General features: G+C 39.6%; 2 protein-coding genes across 2 annotated transcripts; both read left to right on the top strand.

Moving 5' to 3' along the window:
- The first annotated feature begins 1,524 nt into the window (after positions 1 to 1,524).
- Positions 1,525 to 9,251, top strand: camlg (calcium modulating ligand). The gene is made up of 4 exons (XM_028466972.1): positions 1,525 to 1,823; positions 5,174 to 5,619; positions 7,202 to 7,267; positions 8,002 to 9,251. Exons 1-4 carry the CDS (start codon positions 1,673 to 1,675, stop codon positions 8,191 to 8,193), a joined length of 855 nt encoding a protein of 284 aa, XP_028322773.1. The 5' UTR covers positions 1,525 to 1,672; the 3' UTR covers positions 8,194 to 9,251.
- Positions 9,252 to 9,628: 377 nt separating this feature from the next.
- On the top strand, positions 9,629 to 24,738 carry ddx46 (DEAD (Asp-Glu-Ala-Asp) box polypeptide 46). The gene is made up of 23 exons (XM_028466789.1): positions 9,629 to 9,758; positions 9,975 to 10,139; positions 11,776 to 11,898; positions 12,039 to 12,126; positions 12,226 to 12,394; positions 12,475 to 12,725; positions 13,060 to 13,170; positions 13,289 to 13,454; positions 13,675 to 13,795; positions 13,919 to 14,094; positions 14,240 to 14,361; positions 15,219 to 15,297; positions 16,128 to 16,210; positions 16,693 to 16,857; positions 16,933 to 17,095; positions 17,173 to 17,366; positions 18,461 to 18,598; positions 19,127 to 19,276; positions 19,392 to 19,619; positions 19,820 to 20,038; positions 22,441 to 22,585; positions 24,320 to 24,393; positions 24,491 to 24,738. Exons 1-23 carry the CDS (start codon positions 9,742 to 9,744, stop codon positions 24,536 to 24,538), a joined length of 3,195 nt encoding a protein of 1,064 aa, XP_028322590.1. The 5' UTR covers positions 9,629 to 9,741; the 3' UTR covers positions 24,539 to 24,738.
- The last annotated feature ends 426 nt before the right edge of the window (positions 24,739 to 25,164 follow it).

The raw sequence follows: 25,164 nt of genomic DNA, 5'->3' as shown, positions 1-25,164 counted from the left end.
GTGCCTTATGTCCAATTTTTTTTTTTTTTTTTTTTTTTTTTGTGTGTGCTTTTACAGGTTTTTGTCAATTTCTGTGCTTTACTTCAGTCTAACCACATTTAATTGCACTGGTCATTTTTGCACTAGTATTGAGGGTTCGTCCAAGACCTTAAATCCAGAAAAAAAGAATTCAGCATTTTTTTTACTTTTTGGCCTTGCCACCAATTTTTTTGCTTTTCAGGTTTTTGTCAATTTCTGTACATTTCTTAAGTCTAACTGCGTTTAATTGCAGTGGTCATTTTTGCACTAGTATTTAGGGTCCTTTCAAGGCCTTAAATCCAGAAAAAAAAAAATCAACATTTTTTTTGAGATAAAAAAAAAAAAATTCCTGAAAAACAGTTGTCTGAATAAATGAAACCATGACAGAAGCCCTTGGCTTTTTGAACAAGGATGTTTACTTTTATTCTTATTATTTTAAATGTACTTTCTTTTAAAAAAAAACTTTAATTTGTCACAGAAAATTGAAAGCTAAAAAAAGACAACAGTGGTGTTAAAGACTTCATTAAAAAGGTAACAAATACATTTATCAGAATTATTTTCAATCAGAACCCAAATCCATTAATTTTATATAAAAATGCAATATTCCAACACTTTTCTAAGACTTCTATTTCCCCTAAATTGAAAGAAATTCATTTTACGATATGGAATGGAATCTTCCCATTTAGTGCTTTGCTGAGACAAAGATTTGGTTTTGTGACAAGTAATTGTATATTTTCTTGCGAAGAAGAAACCACTGAACATCTTTTCTTCCATTGTACATTTTCACAACCTCTATGGTCTCATATTTACTACTGGCTCTCCCCTAAAATCCCTCAACTAAATGAATTTTCAGAAAAGGATAATATCTTTGGTCTTATAATGAATAATACATACCATGATTTCCTTATCAACACTGTTATTATACTATACTCAAAAATCAAATCTCATTTTAATGCCTTTCGCAACTCATTTTTACAATAATTTAAATCCATTAAGACGCTAATATATATTTACATTAACAGAAAAACCATAGCCTCCTTTAAATGTACCATTGATTTATCCCCTTTAAAATTCCGTATGTATTTATTTTATTTTATAATTTTTTTATTTGTGTATTGATGCTTTTTTCTTTTTTTGTCTCTTTATTATGTTCCTCTGTGTAGAGATTGAACTTGTGGTTTAGAATTTAATACGCAATCCTATATATATATATATATATATATATATATATATTGTATATTGTTCTATTGATGGTTGTATATGACTTACCTTGTTATCTGTATATACTGTGTGGGAGAAAAAAAGACAAATACACTTTATTTTATTTTATTGAAAACAAATTAACAATTACAATAGTTTCCATTACAACAGTAAGGTAACACACAATAACTAAGAATAAAAGGAAAGAGAACTAAGAATGGTACAGCTAAAAAAAAAACAAAAAAAAAAAACAGACAATAGGTGGGGACTGTTCACAAAGTACTTCGTCACCCTACGTGACGTCATCATTATGCGCCCAGTGTTTAAACTCCTTTTAGTTCGGTCCGTTATGTCGTTCATGTAATTTCCATATCTGAGTGTTTTTGTTGTTGCTGTCGGCCTGCTGGGACACAAACACAAAGCCGTCTTCGGTCAGAGTCGCTGTGTGTTAAACATGGAGTCAGTAGAAGGAGCCGAAGAGAAGAAAAGCTCTCAGTCGGTGTCGCAGAGGAGAGCCGAGATCAGGAGGAGAAGGCTGTTAATGAACTCCGAGGACAGGATGAACCGAATCGTGGGCTACACCAAAAACGAAGCGGAAAACAACGGTATGTGGTGGGAGCTGCTGAGCCTGCTCACCTTTCCCCACTAAGAAACAAGGCCAGCTATTATCTGCTAACAAACAAATAGATATGGGCTCTACTATCAATATCAGAATTGGGTGAATAAAATATTCACTGATTGATATCGGTTTTTTATTGAATGGTCCGATATCGATTCATCAAATCCTTAAACGACTATTTAATACGTCTTTTCTACTCTATGTGATGCAGTGTATTGGGCTTCAAACGTGAATATTTTATATATATTTTATATAGTTACTTTCTGTTATTTATTTTACAGCATTCTATCTCTGAGAATCTCTTCTGTATTCAAGGAAAGTTTGTTGTGTGACTGAAACATTCTTAACCAAATTAAACAGCATTTTTTAATGGAATCAGACTCCTGTGAATAAAATACATTTTGGAAATTGGAATCAATAACCAGCTCTATTAATTCTTGATGTAATAATATGTTACGGTTTCTTTTATTCAGACAAAACTTTTTTCAGGAAATGTACTTTATTTATTTATTTATTTATTCAGTTTATTTCCGACATGGTTGCATTCACAGAAGCTTTGTTATTGCTTTTTTTTTTTTTTTTGTCCATGCCGAAAATTCGCTGAGATAAATAATTCATAGGGACGCATCAGAATCAGAATCAGAAATGTTTTTAATGGCCATGTACAGTTTTAAGGACAGTACAAGGAATTTGTCTTGGTAGTTGGTGCACAAAACAAACAACAAAACAAAAAAATAAATAAAGAAAAATAAAGAAAAAAAACAAAGAACAACCCAGCAACAATAATAATAATAATAATGATAAATATAAAGGATGAGGGATAAATAAAGGATAGATAGAGAATAAAGGATAAATAGGATAAATATAAATATAAATATATATATATATATATATATATACAGTGCAGCAGATAATGTCATCATGGAGGTGGTGATCGGGTGCGGGGGGTTCAGTGGGTGACTTGGGGTGTGTTCATGTGGATGGTGGCAGAGGGAAAGAAGCTGTTTTTGTGTCTGGAGGTTCTGGTCCTGATGGACCGAAACCTTCTTCCAGAAGGGAGTGAGTGAAATAGTTTATGACCGGGGTGGGAGGGGTCGGCCACAATCTTTCCTGCACGCCTCAAAATCCTGGAGGCGTACAGGTCCTGGAGGGAGGGCAGATTGCAGCCGATGACCTTCTCTGCAGAGTGGATGATACGCTGCAGTCTGGCCTTGTCCTTGGCCGTAGCTGCAGCGTACCAGATGGTGATGGAGGAGCAGAGGATGGACTGGATGATGGAGCTGTAGAAGTTCACCATCATCTTTGTTGGCAGACTGAACTTCTTCAGCTGATGTTCAGCTCCCACTTGAGGTCCTGAGTGATGATGGTCCCCAGGAAGCAGAAGTACTCCACAGAGCTCACTGTAGAGTCTCCCAGGGTGAGGGGGGCTGGGTTCTTCCTGAAGTCTGCTATCATCTCCACTGTCTTTAAAGCGTTGAGCTCCAGGTTGTTCTGGCTGCACCAGGACACCAGCCGGTCTGTCTCCCACCTGTAGTCAGACTCGTCTTCATCAGAGATGAGACCGATGATGGTCGTGTCGTCTGCAAACTTCAGGAGTTTGACCGACTGGTGAGAGGAGGTGCAGCTGTTGGTGTACAGGGAGAAGAGCAGAGGAGAAAGAACACAGCCCTGAGGAGATCCAGTGCTGATGGTCCGGGGAGCAGAGATGGTTTTTCCCAGCTTCACGTGCTGCTTCCTGTCAGACAGGAAGTCTGTGATCCACTTGCTTGCAGGTGGAGTCTGGCACGTTCAGCTGGGAAAGCTTGTCCTGAAGGAGAGCTGGGATTACAGTGTTGAAAGCAGAGCTGAAGTCCACAAACAGGATCCTGGCGTAGGAGCCTGGGGAGTCCAGGTGCTGGAGGATGAAGCGGAGAGCCAGGTTTACAGCATCGTGTACAGACCTGTTGGATCTATAAGCAAACTGCAGGGGGTCCAGGTGGGGGTCGGTGATGTCCTTGATGTGGGAGAGCATGAGGCGTTCAAAGGACTTCATGACCACAGATGTCAGAGTGATGGGTCTGTAGTCATTAAGTCCTGTGATCCTCAGCTTTTTAGGGACAGGAACGATGGTGGAGGCCTTAAAACAGGCTGGTACGGTGCATGTCTCCAGTGAGGTGTTAAAAATGTCTGTGAACACTGGAGACAGCTGATCAGCACAGTGCTTTAAGGTGGAAGGAGAGACAGAGTCCGGTCCACAAGCCTTACGGGGGTTTTGTCTCCTGAAAAGTCTATTTACATCTCTCTCTTTGATGGAGAGCAATCAGCAATCAGTAGATGCCTCTAAAGTTGGCAGTCGAAACATGTCAGGAGATCAAAGTAAATTTCCGGAAAAAAGTTTGTCTGAATAAATTAAACCTTAACATATTATTTAAAAAAAAAAGAAGAAGAAGAAGACAAAATTAACTTGCTGGAATCATCCTTAATGTAAGATTCTTTATTAACAAATGTATTTCTAAAAGTCATTTTAACAAGCACATCTATCACTGACAGTTGAAAGTAACCACAAAGAATAGCAGGTGTTATCTGAAAAAAGCAAAACAAAAGGATTGGATGTGAGTATAGAGGGAGAAACACAACGCAGCCATCACAAACAAACCAAGCACACAATAATGTTCCTTTTTAAGAAGATGAGAATCAGTTTAAAACTTTAATCTGTATGCTTAGGATACAAGTGAACACATGATGAGATGAAGAAGTGCACAGAAGAAAGCTTTTCAGGAATAGACAAGTAAACAAAGAGGGAGAGGATAAAATATGGTCTCCACCAGGATTGGAAAAGTAGTGGGAGTGGCTTTGTGGAATGATTCAGTAAACAATTAAAGGTGCAGTCTGCAACTCTCAGATCCCTCTCTCCCCCTCCCTCTCTGCTGCTCTCTTGCCCTGCCTCCAAACTTTCCAAAGTCTCTCCCTCAGAGGAGCTAACAAGCTAACGTTAGTCCGACAGCAACATCACAGTAATATAACATGCTCTGTTAAAAGTATATTACTGCAGCGCTTCTCTCTCTATGTGCACACACCTCAGCAGCAGCAGCAACAACACAGTGTCACTTACAGCAGCCCACATGAACAACACATGCACCACAGAGTTCTAGTGTAACAATTACAAATCAAACATAATGTAAATCAAGCAGCAGTAATTACCTTTCAAGCAGAAAAGTCACCAATTCCATCTTCTACTCCTCCAGACCATACACTGTAAAAAGACGGTGCTTTAGTAAATATGACAAAAAGTCACTTTTATAAGAGTTGCAGACTGCACCTTTAAAATGTGTATCACTGATGGTGTTTGTGACTCAGATGGAGCATCAAGACGACAGACTGAACCTCACTTCCACCTGGACCTGGACAGATCAGAGCCATGGCCTCCATCCTCTGCGTCCCCCAGAGCGTCTCCTTTCATGTCGGAGGCGTTGGGCTCCAGCAGCCGCTCCCACAGCGTGACCCCAGAGAGGAGAGGCTCCCCGCTGCGTGACTGCAGCGAGCCCACCGGAGCATCATTGGATGCTGACCTGGCAGGGGTTCGACCCAGGCCGAGGGGGGACAGAGGCTCCCCACGACAAGGCCTTCAGAAATATCTGTCTCGCTTTGATGATGCGATGAAACTACGGGGTCAGCTGGCCAATGAGAAGCAAGTGCAGGAAGAAGGGGCAGATTATGATGAGCTGGATCCGTTCAGGGTTTTGAGGCTCATCGGGAGCGTCCTCCTCGCTATTTTTGTCAGAGTTTTTGTGTGCAAGTATCTGGTGAGTAAAAGTCGATGGCATTGATTTTAATCTCACCAGTTTATTTATCGAGTGACTATAATGTTTTGCATGTGTATTTAAAAAAAGTTCTTGAAGTTTTATACATAAGGCCGACATTACGCTGTCATTATCTGTCATTAGCGTGAATAAGGTGTGATGAAGGCTGTCATTAAGTGTTGTTCACTGAATTATGACACCTTTGGAGCTATGTTGGCATTTTTTTGGTTAAGTGGAGGGATGTAGTGGGGTTAGTGGTTAGGGTAACAAACAACACTTAATGACACCTTATTTATAATAATGACGGGTCATGTCATAATAATGTCAGCTTTATGAATACAACTTCAAGTAAAGTGTTAACCATGTGACATGTCACAGCCAATTAAGGCTGGGATGCACTGTGCGATTTTTTTTTTTTCAATCGTTGTACTCAGCTCCAGCTCAAACTGTGCGACTCAGTTGCAGAGTCCGATTCATATTCTCACACTTTACGGACCGACACTCTGACACGATGTGACTGCTCAAACTCTACGTCCATACACGACACGTCGAGGTCTTGCTTCTGGAAATGCAACGTACAAATTAGAAGAAGAAGAACCCGGAAGTGGAGAGAAACTCACAAATCTCAGCAAAAAGAGCTTTAAAAAAGAAAAGGCAGGGATGTGCTGGACAGACGGGGGCAGTACAGTCCGTCAATTTTACAGCAGTCCTACGGTGTTAGCTCATGCACAGTGTGAGAGTTTAAGGTAAGCCGGTCCGTGGCACTGTGAGATACCCTCGCGAGGAGCGACTGGATTTAAAACGTGTTTGATTTCCTTACGACCATATGATAGGGCTGCTCAATTAATAGAACGTTGATTACAATTTTGATTATTACATATATATATATACACACACACACACACACATTTTATTTGTTTAATTTAACAAACTCACTATTTTCGGACATCTACTAATAATAATGCTTGGCACACACATGTTATTAATACTATCTTTGACTTGTTTAATCCATGCACATGCAAACTCCTCCACTCTGCCCCGCCCCTCTCAAAGCTAAAGCTAGCCTGTAGGCCAACACGAGGAAAGTGGTTGCTAGTGGTCTTGATTTGTGCAAAAGTGAACATACTTGATTTTAGTGTTTGAAGGATTTTATTTATGTTTAAAGAATGTATTTTATGTTTGTGTTAAAAATAAATAACTTTTTGTTTGACAAATAATCGTTTGAATAATCGTGATTTCAATCATGACTGAAATAATCGTGATTATTATTTTTTCTATAATCGAGCAGCCCTAGCATACGATTGCTGATCGGGAGCTGGTCGTGAGTTGTTATAATTGCTTCTCGTGACCCCATGTGTACTACACGGTACACAACACACGATTTCGCAGAGACTCGTCATGATCCCAATAAAAATCAGCTCAGAATGGGCCAAAAATTGCACAGTGTATGCTAGCCTTAGCAGAGATCATAGCATAGATTTCACCGTCTAAATACAGACTGTTTTTTTAACTAAAAATTCAATTTGTTGTTGATTATTTTCATCTAAGTTATGTGACTTTTCTCTCTCTTATTTCTCTATTTCAGTCCATATTTGCTCCTTTTTTGACACTTGAACTGGCCTTCATGGGATTATCCAAGTACTTTCCAAAGGTGAGTAACTTATTTAAAGCATAGGGTACATCATTTCCAATAGTTAATGGAGTCGATTTAGGAAATCTGAATCAATAACCAGCTCTAATCATCCTTAATGTAATAATATGTTAAGGATTAATTTATTCATACAAACTTTTCTCAGGAAATTTATTTTGAAATTGACTTCGAAGAAGACTGCCAACTTTCTGTCTTCTTCAGAGGCATCTCCTGATTGCTTTGATGTTTCTCTGAGAGGTTGAAAGAAATAACTTGTAGGGACACATCAAAGCAATCAGCTTCATCAACTATTGGTAAATAAGTTACAATAATTGATGGAGTCCCACAATTGTTAATATACAATAACTATTATAACTATCTTCATTTGTAAGAAATTGTATAAAATCAGATGAAAACATGAGTAAAGACCAGTGTTGGGAACGTTACTTTTAAAAAAGTAATTAGTTATAGTTACTCACTACTTGTTCAAAAAAGTAACTGCGTTAGTAACTAAATTACTCTATAATAAAAGTAACTCATTACCAAGGAAAGTAACTATTTGCGTTACTATTAAAAAAAAAAAAAAAAAAAAAAGTTGCTCTATGTCAAATAATTCACATTCACAGTTACCTAACGCCGTTACTTTAAACGCCGTTATTCCAAACACTGGTAAAGACAGTTGTTTAGGCCTAGTGAGTTATTACCACACTTGCTAAGATGTTTTTCAGGCTGTTATGGATATCTGTGTTTTGCAGGTGGAGAAAAAAAGTAAGACCACCGTGCTAACCACAGCCCTCTTACTGTCCGGCATCCCAGCTGAAGTCATCAACCGCTCCATGGACACGTACCGACGAATGGGCGACGTCTTCGCCGACCTCTGTATCTACTTCTTCACCTTCATCCTTTCACATGAGATAATGCTGCTCTTTGGCTCAGAGACGCCATAATGGCTTCCTTTGTTTCCATAGTAACAAGGCATGTCTGGATGGCTACTCTTGATTTCAGGCTATTATCAGATCTCCAATGATGCCGGCCTCAGAGTCGTGTGTCATCACTTCTTCTAAATACTGTTATATACTAAATACTGTCTTCTGTCTTTTGTTGTGCTCAGCAATTGCTGTTTTTCAACTTGGGCACTGAATGATGGAAAAAGTCTTCACCCCATCCCAACATTACTGGTTTTCATCTGTCTGAAATGACAATGGACAACCTCTAATTTAATTAACTTTGTAAATGGGAAGCAGTGAAGTCTGCTTCAGGGCTGACACTGACATCTGAGGATAGTGCATAATAAATCTAGATGAAATACTAGATTGCACCCAAACTAAATATGTGGGACTTGTACTTTTCTTGTTTTATTTATGAACTAATGCTTTTTCTGATTTCACTTATTGCAGCATTTATTCAGTAATTTTTTAGATGTTTGTTTAAATATATTAGACATCCCTTTTTTTCCCCCTTCTAATTAAATGCAATTTATTTTTTATTAAGAAAAACAAAACAGAATAGTGATTTTGAATTAATTAATTTTTTCATCTTGTCATTCAGTATTCAGGAAAGCTCAAATGTCCACATGTACATTTTTATATATTTAGGCTAAACCCAAGAAGTGTAAAGTTTTTTGCAGCTATGAGCTTAAATCCTCATTCATAAAGGAGACGTTTTGGGAACTTTTTGTAAATCTGTGGGTGTTTTGTGGGCTTACCTGTGTTTAGTAATTGTGGTGGCTTGTTCTGCTGTGCTGTGTCTATAGGTACCTTATATGAAGATGTGCTAGCTTCATAGTTTCTAGTTTTATCAACTATAATTTATTCATGTAAATACTTTCAATGTAACTGTGTGATATGGCTTATTCATTTGTTTTTTGTTATTACATGGGTTTACAGTGAACTTTGTGATGGTAATTCCAGTATGTTACATGTATGAAGTCCAGCAGTCAATACGAAATGTGAAAACAAGTGATTCACCTGAACATTTTAAACCAAATAAACACTGCTAGGCACGTTTTTTTTTTTTTGGTTTCATTTCTTTTTCACTCAAATCATGAGGTCCGCAGAAGCTTTGTCAACATTTGTTTGTCATTTCTTTCCATTAGTGACATTGTTTGAAATGAACAAACTATACAACTTTTCCCACATACAGCTGATATACAGCCTTTAGACTTAATACCACACGTCAAAGTTAAGATTAATCTATAAGGGACATTTACACAATGACTTTAAATAGATTATAAATTTAAAAAATGACAGAAATGTAATTGGTGAAACTGTTTAATCGCTCTATCCGTATATAGGGTTTATTATCAGAAATGCTTTGCTTTTATTCACCTAAATATCTAGGGCAATCTGCCTTCCGACCAAGCGTTGGCGCCACGTGCTGTCTCATCTGGTAGTTTAGCGCATTATGATGACGTATAAGTTCAAAGATACAAACAACCATCGTTAAGGACTCGTTGTTAGCTGTGAAACATACTTATCTGTCTCTGCAGAGTTTTCATGGGACGTGAGTCAAGGTAATACCACACTGCAGTATGTTTAACGCTGCTCTTTAATAAGAACTATATTTTCTTGTAAGCTAACATTAGCATGCTAGCTGAAGAGACATCAACACGTCGTAATCATGACAGTAGTTAAACGAGCCATTGGCTAAAGATTGAAACAAGTTGAGTTACATTAGTGCTTTAAAACTTAGATAGTTAAACCATCGCTATGTGATGTTTAATCCACAGACATTACAGGAAGCGCTCCGCTTCCCGGGGCCGCTCCGGTAGCCGCTCCAAGAGCCGCTCACCGGACAAACGATCCAAGAAGGACGACCGAGACCGGAACAGGAGAGACGGATCACGGAGCAGAGACCGCCGACGGTCCCGGTCCAGGGACAGAAAACGAGCCAGGTTTGTGTGTGTTGTGTAGTAGTAAATGGTGATCCAGCTCAATTTAGTGCTATTACTACGGAACTAACTGCTTCAAATGTTCTTATTCATGTAAATCAGGTGATTTCAGATTGATGTGGCTTATTCCAAGTCCTTCCTTAAACTTTAAGAATAAAAACTTTATTAAACGATGGCTGTAGATTTGAATGATGGTCTCGGACTCTTCATTTTGACTTGGCAGTGGCTATCCGTACGGTCAGTTTAGGTCACGTGATAGGTCAGTTTAGGTCGCGTGACTAAAACTAATCCTTACCTTAAACTTAATCCTAAAAATTGTTGCGATATTGGGTTATAACCTAATCCTAAACCTAAATCTAACCCTAAAACACTACGTACATGTACTTCGGTAACCGTACCAATAGCATTGGGGGTTATCCGTACGGCAACCGTACAAATTGACACTTTCTAAAGGCTATGGGTGTACACGAGACAAAAGAAAGTGTCTATTTGTACAGTTGCCATACAGACAACCCCCGGTGCTATTGGTACGGTTACCAAAGTACATGTACGTAGTGTCTTGGGGTTAGGGTTAGGTTATAACCCAATATTGCACCAATTTTTAGGGTTGGCTAGGCATCGGCTATCTGTACGGTTGCCGTATCAATATACTGACATTCTGTTCATACGCAGCGCCCCTCATTGTCATTGACCAGTTTAGGTCACGTGACTAAGACTAAACCTATTCCTAGAAATTGTTGCGATATATGGTTATAACCTAACTCTAAGACGCTACATACGTGCGCTTCTGTAAATATATCAGTAGCACCGGGGGTTGTCCGTATGAATAGACACTTTCTTATTTTAATGAGACACTCAAGACTTTACTGTACACAACTGTAACATGTGTTGAATAGTTCAGGGTTTCAGGCACACATACAACTTATCGAGCTGTGAGCGTCTAACTGAAACATATATGGAAACGTTACAAGTCCTACGGCTGGGTGATTTTGACCAGAGTTCATATCTCAATATGTTTTCTCAAAATGGTGATATACAATATAAATCTCAATATTTTTAATTCAAGTAGTCAATCCAGAAAGAAAATTGTGTTAAATTTGCTGGTGCAAAGTGCCACCCACACAGGCACATTTATTAACAAACAGCTGCACAATATTTGCCACTTTTGGCTTTTTCTCCTGTAGGGGACAGGCCATGTAAATGAGGTTTGTAGTGTGGCTTGTTTAGGATCAGGTATGGTTTAGGACGCACTCAGAAATCCATTTATGACAGTAAATTTCCCCACTGTGGGATTATTAAAGCCACTCTAACTGTGCTTTTCATGCTGTTGGGTGAATTAGCAAAAGCAGCGACTCCTAAAACAAATAATTTAATAATAAATAAGCTATAAAAAAATATATAGATATAGGCAATACTGTAATTTTCGATATCGCCAAAATAAAAAATCTCGATATACTGCCCAGGTCTACAGACACCCTCACATGTGTACATACAGTATATATATTAAAGACATTCTATTTATAATAAAAACTGACTTTCATTTGAAGAACATCCAAAGTCTCCCCACATACCCCAATAAGAGTCTTTAAACAATGCTCACAGGGATATTTACTTTTGATTCCTCTGCTTTTGGCTTCAGACGCACTAGAAGCAGAGAGAGAAGGAGGTCACGAAGCCGGGACAGGAGGAGGTCGGGAAGCAGGAGCCGTGTACGCAGGTCCAGATCTGGAAGTCCCAGCAAGAGCAGAAGAGCAGAGGAGAAGTGAGGATTATCAAATATTAATCATCACAGGATGAAAGCTTTTACAGCCAACATTCTTCCAGTCATTATCATGACTAATACAGTAACCATTGTACCGCAATGCTGCAGCAAACATTCACTATCTTTGTTTTTCCTGAAAGGCCGAGGAGCAAAGAGAGGGACAACCTCGAAACTTCATCTGAGAAAAAAAAAGTCAAAGAAGAGAAAGAAGATGAGAAAGTTGATGATGTTAGTTCAATGCTCCCATCTTTAGCTTATGCTGTTAAGTCAGTGCTTGAAGCTGAGTGCACATTCATGTTTTTTGATGTTTGTTTTGTGTCGATACAGCAAGACTTTGATCAGAACAAGCTCGAGGAGGAGATGAGGAAGAGGAAGGAGAGAGTGGAGAAGTGGAGGGAGGAGCAGAGGAAAAAGGCTATAGAGAACGTTGGTGAGCTCAAAAAGGAGCTTGAAGAGATGAAGCAGGGCAAGAAGTGGAGCCTGGAAGACGATGATGGTGAGAACGCACCGTTTGGTTTTTAGTTCCAATCCCTTTAATCGTTTTTGTTAAAGCTACAATTTGCTTCTTCAATTCAGATGATGATGAGGAGGGTTTAGCAGAGATTGAGGGAGATGATGAGGAAGACGACGACGACGACGATGAGAAACCAGAGAAGAAAGACAAAGAAGTAAAAGAGGAGAAGGAGGACGAAGGTGATGAAGACAAGGAGACTCCCATGGAACAGCAGAGTGAGGAAGACGATGTGGACCCATTGGATGCCTACATGGAGGAGGTCAAACAGCAGGTCAAGAAGTTCAACATGGGAGCCATGAAAGGCAATGACAAGGTCAGTATGAGGACACATTTTTCCACTTGTTTAATTGAAAGGACCAGTTTTAGCATCCGCAAAGTTTTGGTTTCATTTGTTGGTTCTGATTTTTTTCCGCCTGAAAAATAAAAATAAAAATCTGTGTTTTCTTTGAGTTCCTGCTTGTGTTGAGACACACGTTTAACTAAAAAAATTCAAGTAATTAATTATTACGATTATACAAGATACAAAAAATAAAACATAAATGCCTGAAATGGAGAGGGATGTACAACTAAGTAAAACTTAGTTGTACCCACCCCAGTGTAAAAAAAAAAAGAAGCACACTTACAAATTCTTGTTTTGTGTTCATCAGAAAGGAGCAATGACCGTGACCAAAGTGGTGACCGTCGTCAAAACCAAAAAAGGTCTCAACACTCACAAGAAGAAGGGCGAGCTCATGGAGAACGACCAAGATGCCATGGAGGTGTGTGTCAAAATAACAATTTTAAATGCATGTGTCTACTCTCAAAACCACCTTGAAATGTTTGATATTTTGAATGTATTCAAGCAACTGTCTTTTCTAACCTGTCTGTGTTTGACAGTACTCGTCAGAGGAGGAGGAGGTGGATCTGCAGACCGCGCTGACAGGATATCACACCAAACAGAGGAAGGTGCTCGAGCCTGTGGATCACAAGAAGATACAATATGAACCATATCGCAGAAACTTCTATGTGGAGGTGCCTGAACTAGCCAGGATGACGCCAGAGGGTCAGTGAACGTTACTTTCTTGTCTTTGGGTTCCTGCTGACATGTTACATGACTTATTGTTTACAGGACCTTAACCCTAACCCTCTTCCAGTTGTCCTAAATTAATTCACTAAACGTAAACTATTTCTGTCTGTTTGTTTCCTTAGAAATCGATCTCTCTGCAGTCATTCTTTACTCATCTAAATCTTCTTGGTTTTTTTTCTCTTTTGAACAAATGCAGATGTGAACACTTACAGGCTGGAACTTGAAGGCATTACAGTCAAAGGGAAAGGCTGTCCTAAACCCATCAAGACCTGGGTGCAGTGTGGGGTGTCTATGAAGATCCTCAGCGCTTTGAAAAAGTCAGTATCTGTACTTCACTGAAGGGCTAGTTTTATCTTATGGATGGTTATAATAGACAATCATGCTACTTTTGAATCATCTTTCCACATTTAAGGAGCTTTTGCTTTGCTTAATTCCTTCAGGCACAGCTACGACAAGCCCACTCCCATCCAAGCCCAGGCCATCCCCGCCATCATGTCGGGCCGAGATCTCATCGGCATTGCCAAAACCGGCAGTGGAAAGACGATCGCCTTCCTGCTGCCAATGTTTCGCCACATCATGGACCAGAGGCCCCTGGAGGAGTCTGAAGGACCCATTTGTAAGGACATCCTGGTGATAATATTCAGTCAGGATCAATTTATTACTTAACTGTGTGTTTTACTTCTTAGAAGCCTTTAAATGTCAAAAACAGGACAAACCTTGAGCCTCTTATTTCTCTTTTTTCTCCCTTTACCTTTCTACAGCTGTGATCATGACTCCCACAAGAGAGCTGGCATTACAGATCACAAAGGAGTGTAAGAAATTCTCCAAACCTCTGGGGCTCAGAGTGGTGTGTGTTTATGGAGGCACAGGTATCAGTGAGCAGGTAAATACATACACAAATTGTTTTTATTTCACTAAAATGATTCCTACTGTGCAAGTTACACATTTACCAGTTAATTCATTTTGAACATGTTTATTTGGCCTGATTAGACACTATTTATTCTAATCGTTTACAATGTTATCATCTGATATACATGATTATATGCAGCCTGATATGTGAATTAGAAATACTATTTGTGCTTTCACTGGATTTGGATTTCACATTCCTTTTTTTCCTAAATCTTCTTACTTTTCCTTGTCTGCGATCCAATGAGTTAGTATCACTGACGACTTGGAGCAAAAGGCCAGGTAGAATGGGAGAACAGGCAAATGCACAAACAGCCTCAGGGTCACTGGGGCGCAAGCTCATGTCCTTTTGGCTTTGATAGTCAGATTTCACCTTTTCAACAGTGGCCTCCTGAAATGTAATGATACTAGAAAAGAAAACCGTGGAGGAGCAATAAAGTTAGATCAATTTTCACCGCTTTTTATACTCGGTCCTGCTGTTTAGTATTGGGAAAAAGGGTTACGTAATGGGGGAAAGGAATAAATACTTTAGATACTTTCCAGATATTCCTTTAACTTATTTTTTGTTTGCATGAAAATTCATACAAATAAATATTTTGGACATCTTTTAACAGTGTATTAATGGCAATTAGTGCTTATGGGCCAGTTTTGCAGCCAATTTATACATGGACTCGAGTCGTGTGTTCTTCCAAACTAGGAATGCATGATTGTGTGCATTGGCCTCTAAAAAATAATGACCTGTGTACATAATTTCCTTTCAACACAGTGTATAGATTTTCAGTAAAGATTGTCATTTGTGATACAATATTATTTGTATGTCGTCTTATTTTTTAGATTGCTGAGCTGAAGCGAGGAGCAGAGATCATAGTGTGCACACCAGGGCGAATGATCGACATGCTCGGAGCTAACAGCGGTGGGTTTATCCACGTCTTTCCTTTTGATTCTCATAGGTGGATTAGCACGCATGCTTCTTAATTCACCTTCATGGTGCAAATTCATGCAGCATTGTGATCAAGCAGTTATTAACTGAACTTACTAAACTGTTGACATTATTTGATGACTGATGAGGAACAATCGTGTCACCGAGACTGATGTCTCCTGAAGATCAGGGCCAATGCAGGTAGGTGGACTCTGCTGGGAGCTGGAAGTGATCACCACAGCTGTGACAGGACACACTGGTTGGCTTTGTAATTTCATGTAATAAGTGAGTTTCTTGAATATTAAATCAAATAATTTTTCCTTTTTCTTGTACTTCATGTTTGAAGCATTTTTTATTTTTCACAGAATATAAAGTATGTGCTGATGCGTTGTTTTCTTTAAAACATTTACTGAAAATTTGCTTTAATTAATTATGTATATTTTTGTTTTGTGCAAAATGGTTTTCTATTGGAAAGTAAGGAGCTTTATTGTTTCCACACATGCGAGGTAATCTGTAATATGTTTCCCTTGTAGGTGAAAAGGCGCTCGGTCAGATAATGCTTGATGGGGCTCCATCTCTTGTTTTGTATCTTGAGGCTGTTTTCTGACTTTTACAGGTCCCTCATGCCTTTAAGATGGTACGCAAGCCCTAAAACAAGCGGACAGATGAACAGTTTAAAATATCCCTCAACAATAAAAAACAATATACAGTTGTCTGCTAGAAAATAAGATGTTTTGATGAATATTTTTAGTAGCTGTATGAAAATGACACAGCATGATTTGCCCAAACTTAAACTACTTTTCTGTCTCGTATTTTACGTTTAGGTCGAGTAACCAACCTGCGTCGAGTCACGTATGTGGTGTTGGATGAAGCAGACCGCATGTTTGACATGGGCTTTGAGCCACAGGTCAGTGTGTTACAGATTTATGTCCATGTTGGACAAAGAACTTACTGCACAGCTTTTACCTATAATGTAAGAAAAGATAAGATGTCCTTAGTTGATTGCCAGCTGTGAAATCAAGGCGTCACAGTTGCTCAAGACTTAAAAATACGACAGTGTAGAGAAGGATGTAATCAAACCATGCTGTTGTACAGTTTGGCACTTGGAACAAAGTGTCTGAAGTTATTCAGTTATCCTAATATATGTTTACAAAAAATAGAATGATTGAAGATATTTGTCTCATGGAATAATACAAGCTCAGATACATAATGGTTTGATAGAAAAAATACAAGCCACAGAGCTTTCACCTTCAAAACCAGCATTCAAAGTTAATCTATGAGCAATTTTGAATGTGTTTCCAAAGTAAAAACATTCACATACAGTGTATGAGACTTACAGACTGGCTTTACTGTGGTTCCTAATTGCGTACCCTCTTAATTCTCCATCAGGTGATGCGTATCGTGGACAATATACGCCCCGATCGTCAGACAGTCATGTTCTCAGCCACCTTCCCCAGAGCCATGGAGGCGCTGGCTCGGAGGATCCTGCAAAAGCCCATCGAGGTCCTGGTGGGAGGCCGTAGTGTGGTCTGCTCTGATGTGGAACAACATGTGGTAAAATATTCAAACTTCAACTAAAGAAGTTGATCAGCAAATACATGTTGTTTAAAAACATTTGTCTTTCTGTAGCTGGTGATCGAGGAGGACAAGAAGTTTCTTAAGCTGCTGGAGATTCTGGGTCACTACCAGGAAAAGGGATCCGTCATCATCTTTGTGGACAAACAGGAGCATGCAGATGCGCTGCTGAAAGACCTGATGAAAGCCTCGTACCCCTGCATGTCTTTACATGGAGGTACGTGACTGCACTGGCTCACCACGTGGTTTAGAGATCCATTTGGGCTTTATCATGTCCGTCTTCTGTCCTCTTAGGTATCGACCAATATGATCGAGATAGCATAATCAATGACTTTAAGAGTGGAGCGTGTCGTCTGTTGGTGGCCACCTCAGTAGCCGCCAGAGGCCTGGACGTCAAACAGTTAATCCTGGTGGTCAACTACAACTGTCCCAATCACTATGAGGACTACGTCCACAGGGCCGGACGCACAGGCAGGGCAGGAAACAAGGTCAGTCCCTTAAACTCCTTAGCTTTGTTTGACACTCAGCTCAGACATTCACAGATTTGAGATATTACCATGAAAATACACTGAAATATAAATGCAACACTTTTGTTTTTGCTCCCATTTTTCATGAGCTCAACTCAAAGATCTGAAACATTTTCTTTAAGCACAAAAGAACTATTTCTCACAAATATTGTTCACAAATCTGTCTGAAAATGTGTTTGTGAAACACTTCTCCTTTGCGAGATAACCAATCCACCTCACAGGTGTGGCTCATCTGCATGCTCGTCGTCCTCATCGGGGTCTTACTGCAGGTTATCTTCGTAACCAACTTAAGTGAGCAAAAGCTTACATTCGATGGCGTCTGGCACGTTTGAGAGGTGTTCTCTTCACTGAAGAATCCCGGTTTTCAATGTTAAGGGCAGATGGCAGACAGCGTGTGTGGGTGAGCGGTTTTCTGATGTCAGCGTTGTGGATCAAGTGGCCCATGGTGAAGGTGGGGTTATAGTATGGGCACTGGACAGACGTATGTTATGGACAACGAGAATGGGTGCATTTTATTGATGGCATTTTGAATGCACAGATACCGTGATGAGATCCTGGGGACCATTGTTGTGCCATTCATCCGCGACCATTACCTCATGTTGCAGCATGATCATGCACGGCCCCATGTTGCAAGGAAACAATACTGTACACAATTCCTGGAATCTGAAAACCTCCCAGTTCATGAATGGCCAGCATACTCACTGGACATATCACCCACTGAGCATGTTTGGGATGCTCTGGATCGACGTATACCACAGCGTGTTCCAGTTCCTGCCAATATCTGGCAACTTCACACAGCCATTGAGTGGACCAACATCTCACAGGTCACAATCAACAACCTGATCAAGGAGATGTGTCGCACTGCGTGAGGCAAATGGTGGTCACATCAAATACTGACTGAATGTTTTAGATCTTTGAGTTCAGCTCATGAAAAATGGGAGCCAAAACAGAAGTGTCGTGTTTATATTTTGGTTCAGTATAGTATATTTTCTTCTTAATTATGTTAAGTATGTGATATCTCTTGATTCATTCATTGATCTCTCTTGTTCTCTCAGGGCTACGCCTACACCTTCATCACAGAGGACCAAGTTCGCTATGCCGGGGACATCATCAAGGCCTTGGAGCTCTCTGGATCTTTGGTTCCATCAGAGCTTGAACAGCTTTGGGCGTCTTTCAAAGACCAGCAGAAAGCGGTAAGATTGAAACTCAGGAGGCCAACCAAATGTTTCAGTTTCCTTCTATCTGTGTATGTCAATCTTTTACAAGATATGATATATTAGATAGAGCAGTGTTTCTCAAATGGAGGTACAGGGTGCACGATGGCACCACGGGGGGTACTTGAGAGAGAGAGAGAGAGGAAAATTAACAAATGTTCAGTCTCCGTCCTGCACCAGGCCGGAGATGACCGGAAATGATGAAAACTATAGAAATAAATCTATTTAGGAGGCACAAATACTGTTTCAGTCCACTTATTTATAAAATGAGATTCTTTAAAATGTCTTAACTCATTCATTCTATTGTTGTGCTCTAAAGAAGTTTTTTCATAGTAGTCTGAGCAAAATGTTGTTGTCGAACAAAGGGGATACTTGAGCCAAAAAAGTTTGAGAACCACTCGGAGTAGATAACTTTCAGTGCAGCCAATACACACAAAGTGAAATACTTTCCATTATGGTTTAAAATTTACTTTTTGATCAATTTATCCTTCTTCCCTATTATTTTAGGAGGGTAAGATCATAAAGAGCAGCAGTGGCTTCTCAGGAAAAGGTTTTAAATTTGATGAGACTGAACACGCTCTGGCCAATGAAAGGAAGAAGCTGCAGAAAGCCGCTCTCGGGTTGCAGGACTCCGATGACGAGGACGGAGCACTCGATGTGAGTTCGTTTAGAAACTACCTAAGATTTTAAGTTTTGTTTCAGTGCTTAGATTCACCAATTTGGAAATCAATCCGAGCAGAGTTACAGCTGTACTATACAAACTTCTCTTCAGATTGAGGAGCAAATCGAAAGCATGTTCAACTCTAAGAAGAGGGTGAAGGATCTCACGGCTCCAGGTGCAGCTGCAGGTGCTGCAGGAGCCGGTGCCACCACCACAGCAGCCAGCGGAGGGCTGCCAGGCTTTGGGCCCCCATCAGCTGGGAACATCCAGAAACTGCAAATGGCCAAAAGGCTGGCACTCAGGATCAACGCCCAGAAGAACTTGGGGGCAGAAGCTCAGGTGTGTGAAGCCCTCGGTATCACCACAGCCATCACAAAGTCACTTTTCCCACATTCTTACCAGTTCCTCATGTGTTACAATATTAACATGTTTCTGATTCTGCCAGGACACACTTGTAAGAGATTATTAATCTCAATGTGGTTCTCCTGACTAAATTATTTTCATCTAAAGTGATGTGATCCTGTTTGTTTCCTCTATAGGATGTGATGCAGCAGGCGACCAACGCCATCCTCAGAGGCGGCACCATCATGACACCGTCGGTGTCAGCGAAGACCATTGCCGAGCAGCTGGCAGAGAAGATCAACGCCAAACTGAACTACACCCCCGTGGAGAAGCTGGATGAGGATCGGCAGGCGGCCGATCAGGCAGAAACCGTCAAAAGATATGAAGAGGAACTGGAGATCAATGACTTCCCTCAGGTCAGCGGCTCACAGAGACGTTTCACTTTTATGTTGGTCTTTGTTTCTGGATGTTCCGTCTGCTGGGTTAGCACACGTCAGGTGAGATGACTCGGTGTGTTTTAAGCCAAAGTTTAGAATTGTTCAACTTTTTCAATCAGATTTATAGTTTGAACTTGGCTTTACACGATCAGGATTTTTGGGCCGATCAGTGAGTTAAAAACAACGATCACCGATTTGATCATTAATTCAGGTTGATTTTTTTTTTTTTAGTTACCGACCGAATTTCTTTGGTCGTGCCTGATACAGATTTACGGAAAATAAAACAGTGCCATGTTTTAGGACCTAAATGCAGCCTTGTGACTGTGAGAGAGTGGAAGAGTTGAAGAATTTCAATGCATCCATGCGTGTATGGGTGCATGCCCCTTTAACTGCGAAGAATACGGTGGTCGCTCGACCAGTGTGCGGAGTGAGGGAGCGTCTGTGAACGGAACAGATGGATTATTTTATAAACTGTACGCAGTTTTTGAGTCATTGGCAAAATAAATGTTTCTGCTGTTGAATTTAACTGGAGTCCCATGTCATACTCAATGGCTGCTGTGAAGCAAAGGGAGTTAACCCCAAAGCTGAGGATAGCTTCGGCCCCCAGAGCAAGGTTAGACTCCCCTGTGTCTTCCGACCACAGTCTGAAGACGAGTCACACTGGAACTACGTGAAGCCTCCATCAGCTTTAGCGGCGCAAAGACATATTTCCTGACTGTGGCATCGCAAAACCTGCCGTTGCTTATAGTCTGTATTTACAGGTTCACAAGAAGACGGGGCGCGCGCACGCACACACCACCACCCTGAAACAGACAGAAGTCTCCGGTATGAAAGCGAAAGTAAACGGAAGCTCATCGCTCCGCTCTAGGCTCGGCTGAATAAACAAAACAAGTGCGCACACAGACAAACCAGGGCTCTCATCAGGAATCTTTCACAGCGTAGCCTATGCAGCTTGGAGCAATTCCATTAAAAAAATAATAAATATATAACAAGTTCAAGACGCCACCGGGGGGAAGCCCTTAGACTTTTGTAGAAGATTTTGATATATTATAATAACACAAGTTTGATGTATATACTGGCCACATTTTAGGTGATTTAGAGTTAATTTGTATGTTAAAATGAATCGTCATTTACTGTTGCCAGGAGGTGGCACTATGACTGTGAATGGATATTAGCTACGCTCAAAAGTGCTGACGACAACCCTGCAAACACTAACAGCAGACGCTGCCCCCGCTTTCAGAGCCAGTAGACTGGGGAAGAAGTCCGGCGCTCAGCCGCTCCGCTCCAAACGATGCTCATAGGTTTTCACCTTTGTGCACAAATGGGAATTAAATAAAGCCGTGTCACGTAAAGCAAACAACTCTGCGGTGTAAATGAGACGATAAAACAATGCAATGGAGCATCTACAGAAAGTCTAATCACGACAATGACGTCATTGATGGATTGGCGAATTAAGGCATTACAGCCGATCACATTAATTACATAAAATGCAAAGTATCGGTAGTCAGCTGTAAATCAGAGGTTTGATACTTTGAAGTGCCTATGATCTAGTTTGACCGCTATTCTGTCTTACTAAATAAATTATCTAGAGCAACAAATGTGTCCATTCTGTGAAAAAAGAGTGTTAGGATGCTTTAACCAACATATCCAGGCTTTAACGTATGACTCTTATTTTATCAGTGCTCCATTTGCTGCCAGTGTGTTTTAGGGTTGATTTTAAAATATCACTGTGATCAATCACTGACCTCCTGCTTTTTAAATCCTAAAAGTTGTATTAAAAAGCCTTTTCTTCCATATTATTTGGCACTTGCCTTAATTTTATGTACATTTTATCAGTTTGTAGTTGTCTGATTATTTATGAAGGCTTTTAATGTTCTGCAGCATTCTGACACTCTTTATTTAATAGGATTTTCCTTCACTGCTTATTTTTAACCTGTTATGGATTTTTCTGGGCTGCTTGTTTTTTTTATCTTTTGTAACGTGAAGTTTTTTGGCTAACTGACCCCTGGGTTTAAAGGGCTATATAAATAAATGTACTTGAGTTCATTAGTGTCTTTTTTACATTTATAATGCGTCAAGCAACTTTATTAAGTTATTAATTGTAATTGGGCATACAGTGGTGAAGTCCTTGATTTACAGTGTTGTGTCACATAAAACTGTATTTATAGGCATTAAATATTATCTTTATCTTAATAGATTCTTGTTCCTTTACTTATTGATGTCTATTAACTTTGATTACACTGTCCATGAAGGCATTTCAGTTATTTTTGCAATCCTAACATATTTATACCTACCAAGTCAAATTGGGCAGGCAAATATTTAAACACTGTCTTTGTGTCCAAGCAAATTAAAATAGTTCTTGTTTTTTTGTTTTTCTGCAGACGGCCAGGTGGAAGGTGACCTCAAAAGAAGCTCTACAGCGGATCGGTGAATACTCAGAGGCTGCCATCACCATCCGAGGAACTTATTTCCCACCGGGAAAAGAACCCAAAGAGGGAGAACGCAAGATCTACCTGGCTATTGAGAGTATGTGTTCAAACAACTGTAGACATGAAGCTTTCGTACATGACAAGATTGGGTCAAGATCAAGTACGATACATGTATTGTACAGATGGCTCAAGACCCCAAACCGAACATTTACTCTCAGAACCCAAACATGTTTTATTCAATGTTATTTTATATTTTATACATCAACGTTATTCCAATTTATTCAATTCAAAAGCATGTGGACGTAAACAACAAATAAACAAGTGTATAGTAAACAAACAACAGCAGAAATGAAAGCATCCAGCTCTAAACAAAAAACAAATAGTCAAAAACAAACATGTGGACATAAACAACAACAAATTAAGTTGTCTTTTTTCAGGAAACCCCCCCCCAAAAAACAAATAAAGTAATAAAAAACATAAATGGGGTATGCTACGAATCTAGATTACTTCTCATTGTGTTAACTTCCGGGATTTAATCAGTGTGTGCTGGACAAAGCTCGCTGGAGCTTAAGCACTATGACAATTAATGCTGAACGGCTAACCTGGTCGCGAACAGGTTCGGCTCTGACTTGGATGTTTGCGAGTCCTAAAGCCCCGCCTCCTGACCAATCAGATCTCCTAGAAAACGGCCTGCCCATTGTTAGATGATCCTGGTTGGTGCAAATCTGACCGCTAAGTTTAGGAAAGAAGATTATTAATTATAAATGCAATCCTTTCAGTTACCGAAGACATCCTTTAGGAAAGATATAGATTAATATCTAATGGACTGATTTACAGTCAGCTGATGAAGCCTGTGTGTCAATTTGTGTGCGCGGACAGTCATTCATTAATTCATTAATTGCCGTGGCCTCATCCCAGTGTGTGTGATGGAGGTCTACTTGAGTAGAAACACGTGTGTGCTGTAATAAAGTTTAACTGCAGAGCGCTGTTCATATATCATCTAATGGATTAATATACTAAATAATCTTGCGCTGTTGCGCATTAACAGTGTCAGCAGCTTCCTGCCTGGGTTCTCTCATACCTGCCTTTTCTCTAACAACAGGGTTATCTTTGGTCTGAATTATGGATTTTAATTATTCATCATTTTAAACTTCAGCAACCTGGTCGGTACCAAGTTATGAAGTGGATCAGATCTGGATGAGTGAAAAAGCTCCGCCTCCTGCTGCGCGCTGCACTAATTCACTGTTGCTCTTCACTGTCATCATGGATTTATATTTATTATATTTGTTTAAGATCATAAGCTGTTCCTCCGTTCAGTTCTCTCCATTGATTGGTCAGACGCTGACAGGGAATGTTTGGTTAGTTGAACCCAGCTAACGGAGATTAATCCAATCTTGATTCGTAACAAAGGCCCAAACAGACATGTGGATGTAAACACCAACAAATATAGAATTAAATAATTGTTTTTGTATAATCCTTGTTTTTCTTAGTTCTCTTTTAGATTTAGTCTTGACTGCAAGTTGCATAGATGAAAGGTTCTTTAATTTTACATGTATATTTGCACTGACTTGTAAAAGTTTAAATGAACTATATATTTCTATAAACGTGGAACATATTACACAGACTGGTATAATTTTATTGTTTGGTCCATCTCCCATTTGATGTTGATTTGTTTTTCTAATGCTGATCAGCCATGTTACTTTTTAAATTCTACCCATGCATAAGAAAGTGCATTTACCCCAGAAATGTTGACTAGAACAGCCCTTTCTGAATATAATTACTGTTTATTTGTTCATTTTGATTTAGTTTTTTCATTGTTTTTCTCCCCCAGGTGCAAATGAGCTGGCTGTGCAGAAAGCCAAAACAGAGATTACGCGGCTAATAAAGGAAGAGCTCATCCGACTTGTAAGTCCTCTCTGCTACACACACGTTAATATTTCTGAAATAGTGTCGCTCAGTGTCTTTTTTAATCCATTTTTTTTTTTTTTTTCTACACTTTTAGCAAAATTCCTACCAACCGACAAGCAAAAGCCGGTACAAGGTGTTGTAGAGGAATCGAGGCCCACGGGATGGGTTTGTTTCTCCTTCTTCTCTGCATCTTCATCCAAGAAGATTTTACTCCGTTTGTTTTTTTGTTTTTTTTTTTTTAATTCACCTTGATTTGTTTTAATGTTATTCCTCCCTTTGGTTACCTCTCAGCTTGTGATTACTATATTATGAGGTTTAATAAATCAATGCCCACCAACCACAGTCAGACTTTCTTTGTTGTGTTTTGGTTCTTTGTATGTACATGAAACATTAAAACTTTACAAAGAAATGTGAACGTTGGGCGTGTTTTTATTTTCCCTCAATAAAGCCACCTACTGTGCAGGAAATGCAATGTTTTTGTCTGGCTGTTTGGGGGTGGGAGGGCATTAGATTTGCTTGGATGCTGTATTTCTGGGCCGACTAGAAATTTTAATAATTCAACAGCTTTTTCAGTTGTATATTATTCATAAGGAGTGGGAGGTGTTGGTTGAAAATATGGGCTTTTGGCTGCACTCTAATTTGAAAAAAAAACAAAAATAACGTCACTGGTCCGGTTTGGTATTTGTTGTGTTTTTTTTTTAATATTATTCAAATGAGTATTTTTGGCAGCTTTGTAGCAGAAAACGTGGTTTTGCAGAGAATGATACA

Source organism: Gouania willdenowi, chromosome 14 (genome assembly GCF_900634775.1).
Source record: "Gouania willdenowi chromosome 14, fGouWil2.1, whole genome shotgun sequence".
Classification (NCBI taxonomy): Eukaryota; Metazoa; Chordata; class Actinopteri; order Blenniiformes; family Gobiesocidae; genus Gouania; species Gouania willdenowi.
This window is presented reverse-complemented; position numbering and strand designations above follow the sequence as displayed.

What these genes read in the sequence shown, in the direction of transcription:
- ddx46 (XM_028466789.1), top strand. An exon ending in ACATGGGCTTTGAGCCACAG is followed by an intron (nt 16,211 to 16,692) that starts GTCAGTGTGTTA and finishes ATTCTCCATCAG; the next exon opens with GTGATGCGTATCGTGGACAA. An exon ending in ACGAGGACGGAGCACTCGAT is followed by an intron (nt 19,277 to 19,391) that starts GTGAGTTCGTTT and finishes ACTTCTCTTCAG; the next exon opens with ATTGAGGAGCAAATCGAAAG.
- camlg (XM_028466972.1), top strand. Translation starts at nt 1,673, where the DNA reads ATGGAGTCAGTAGAAGGAGCCGAAGAGAAGAAAAGCTCTCAGTCGGTG. An exon ending in AAACGAAGCGGAAAACAACG is followed by an intron (nt 1,824 to 5,173) that starts GTATGTGGTGGG and finishes TTTGTGACTCAG; the next exon opens with ATGGAGCATCAAGACGACAG. An exon ending in TATCCAAGTACTTTCCAAAG is followed by an intron (nt 7,268 to 8,001) that starts GTGAGTAACTTA and finishes TGTGTTTTGCAG; the next exon opens with GTGGAGAAAAAAAGTAAGAC.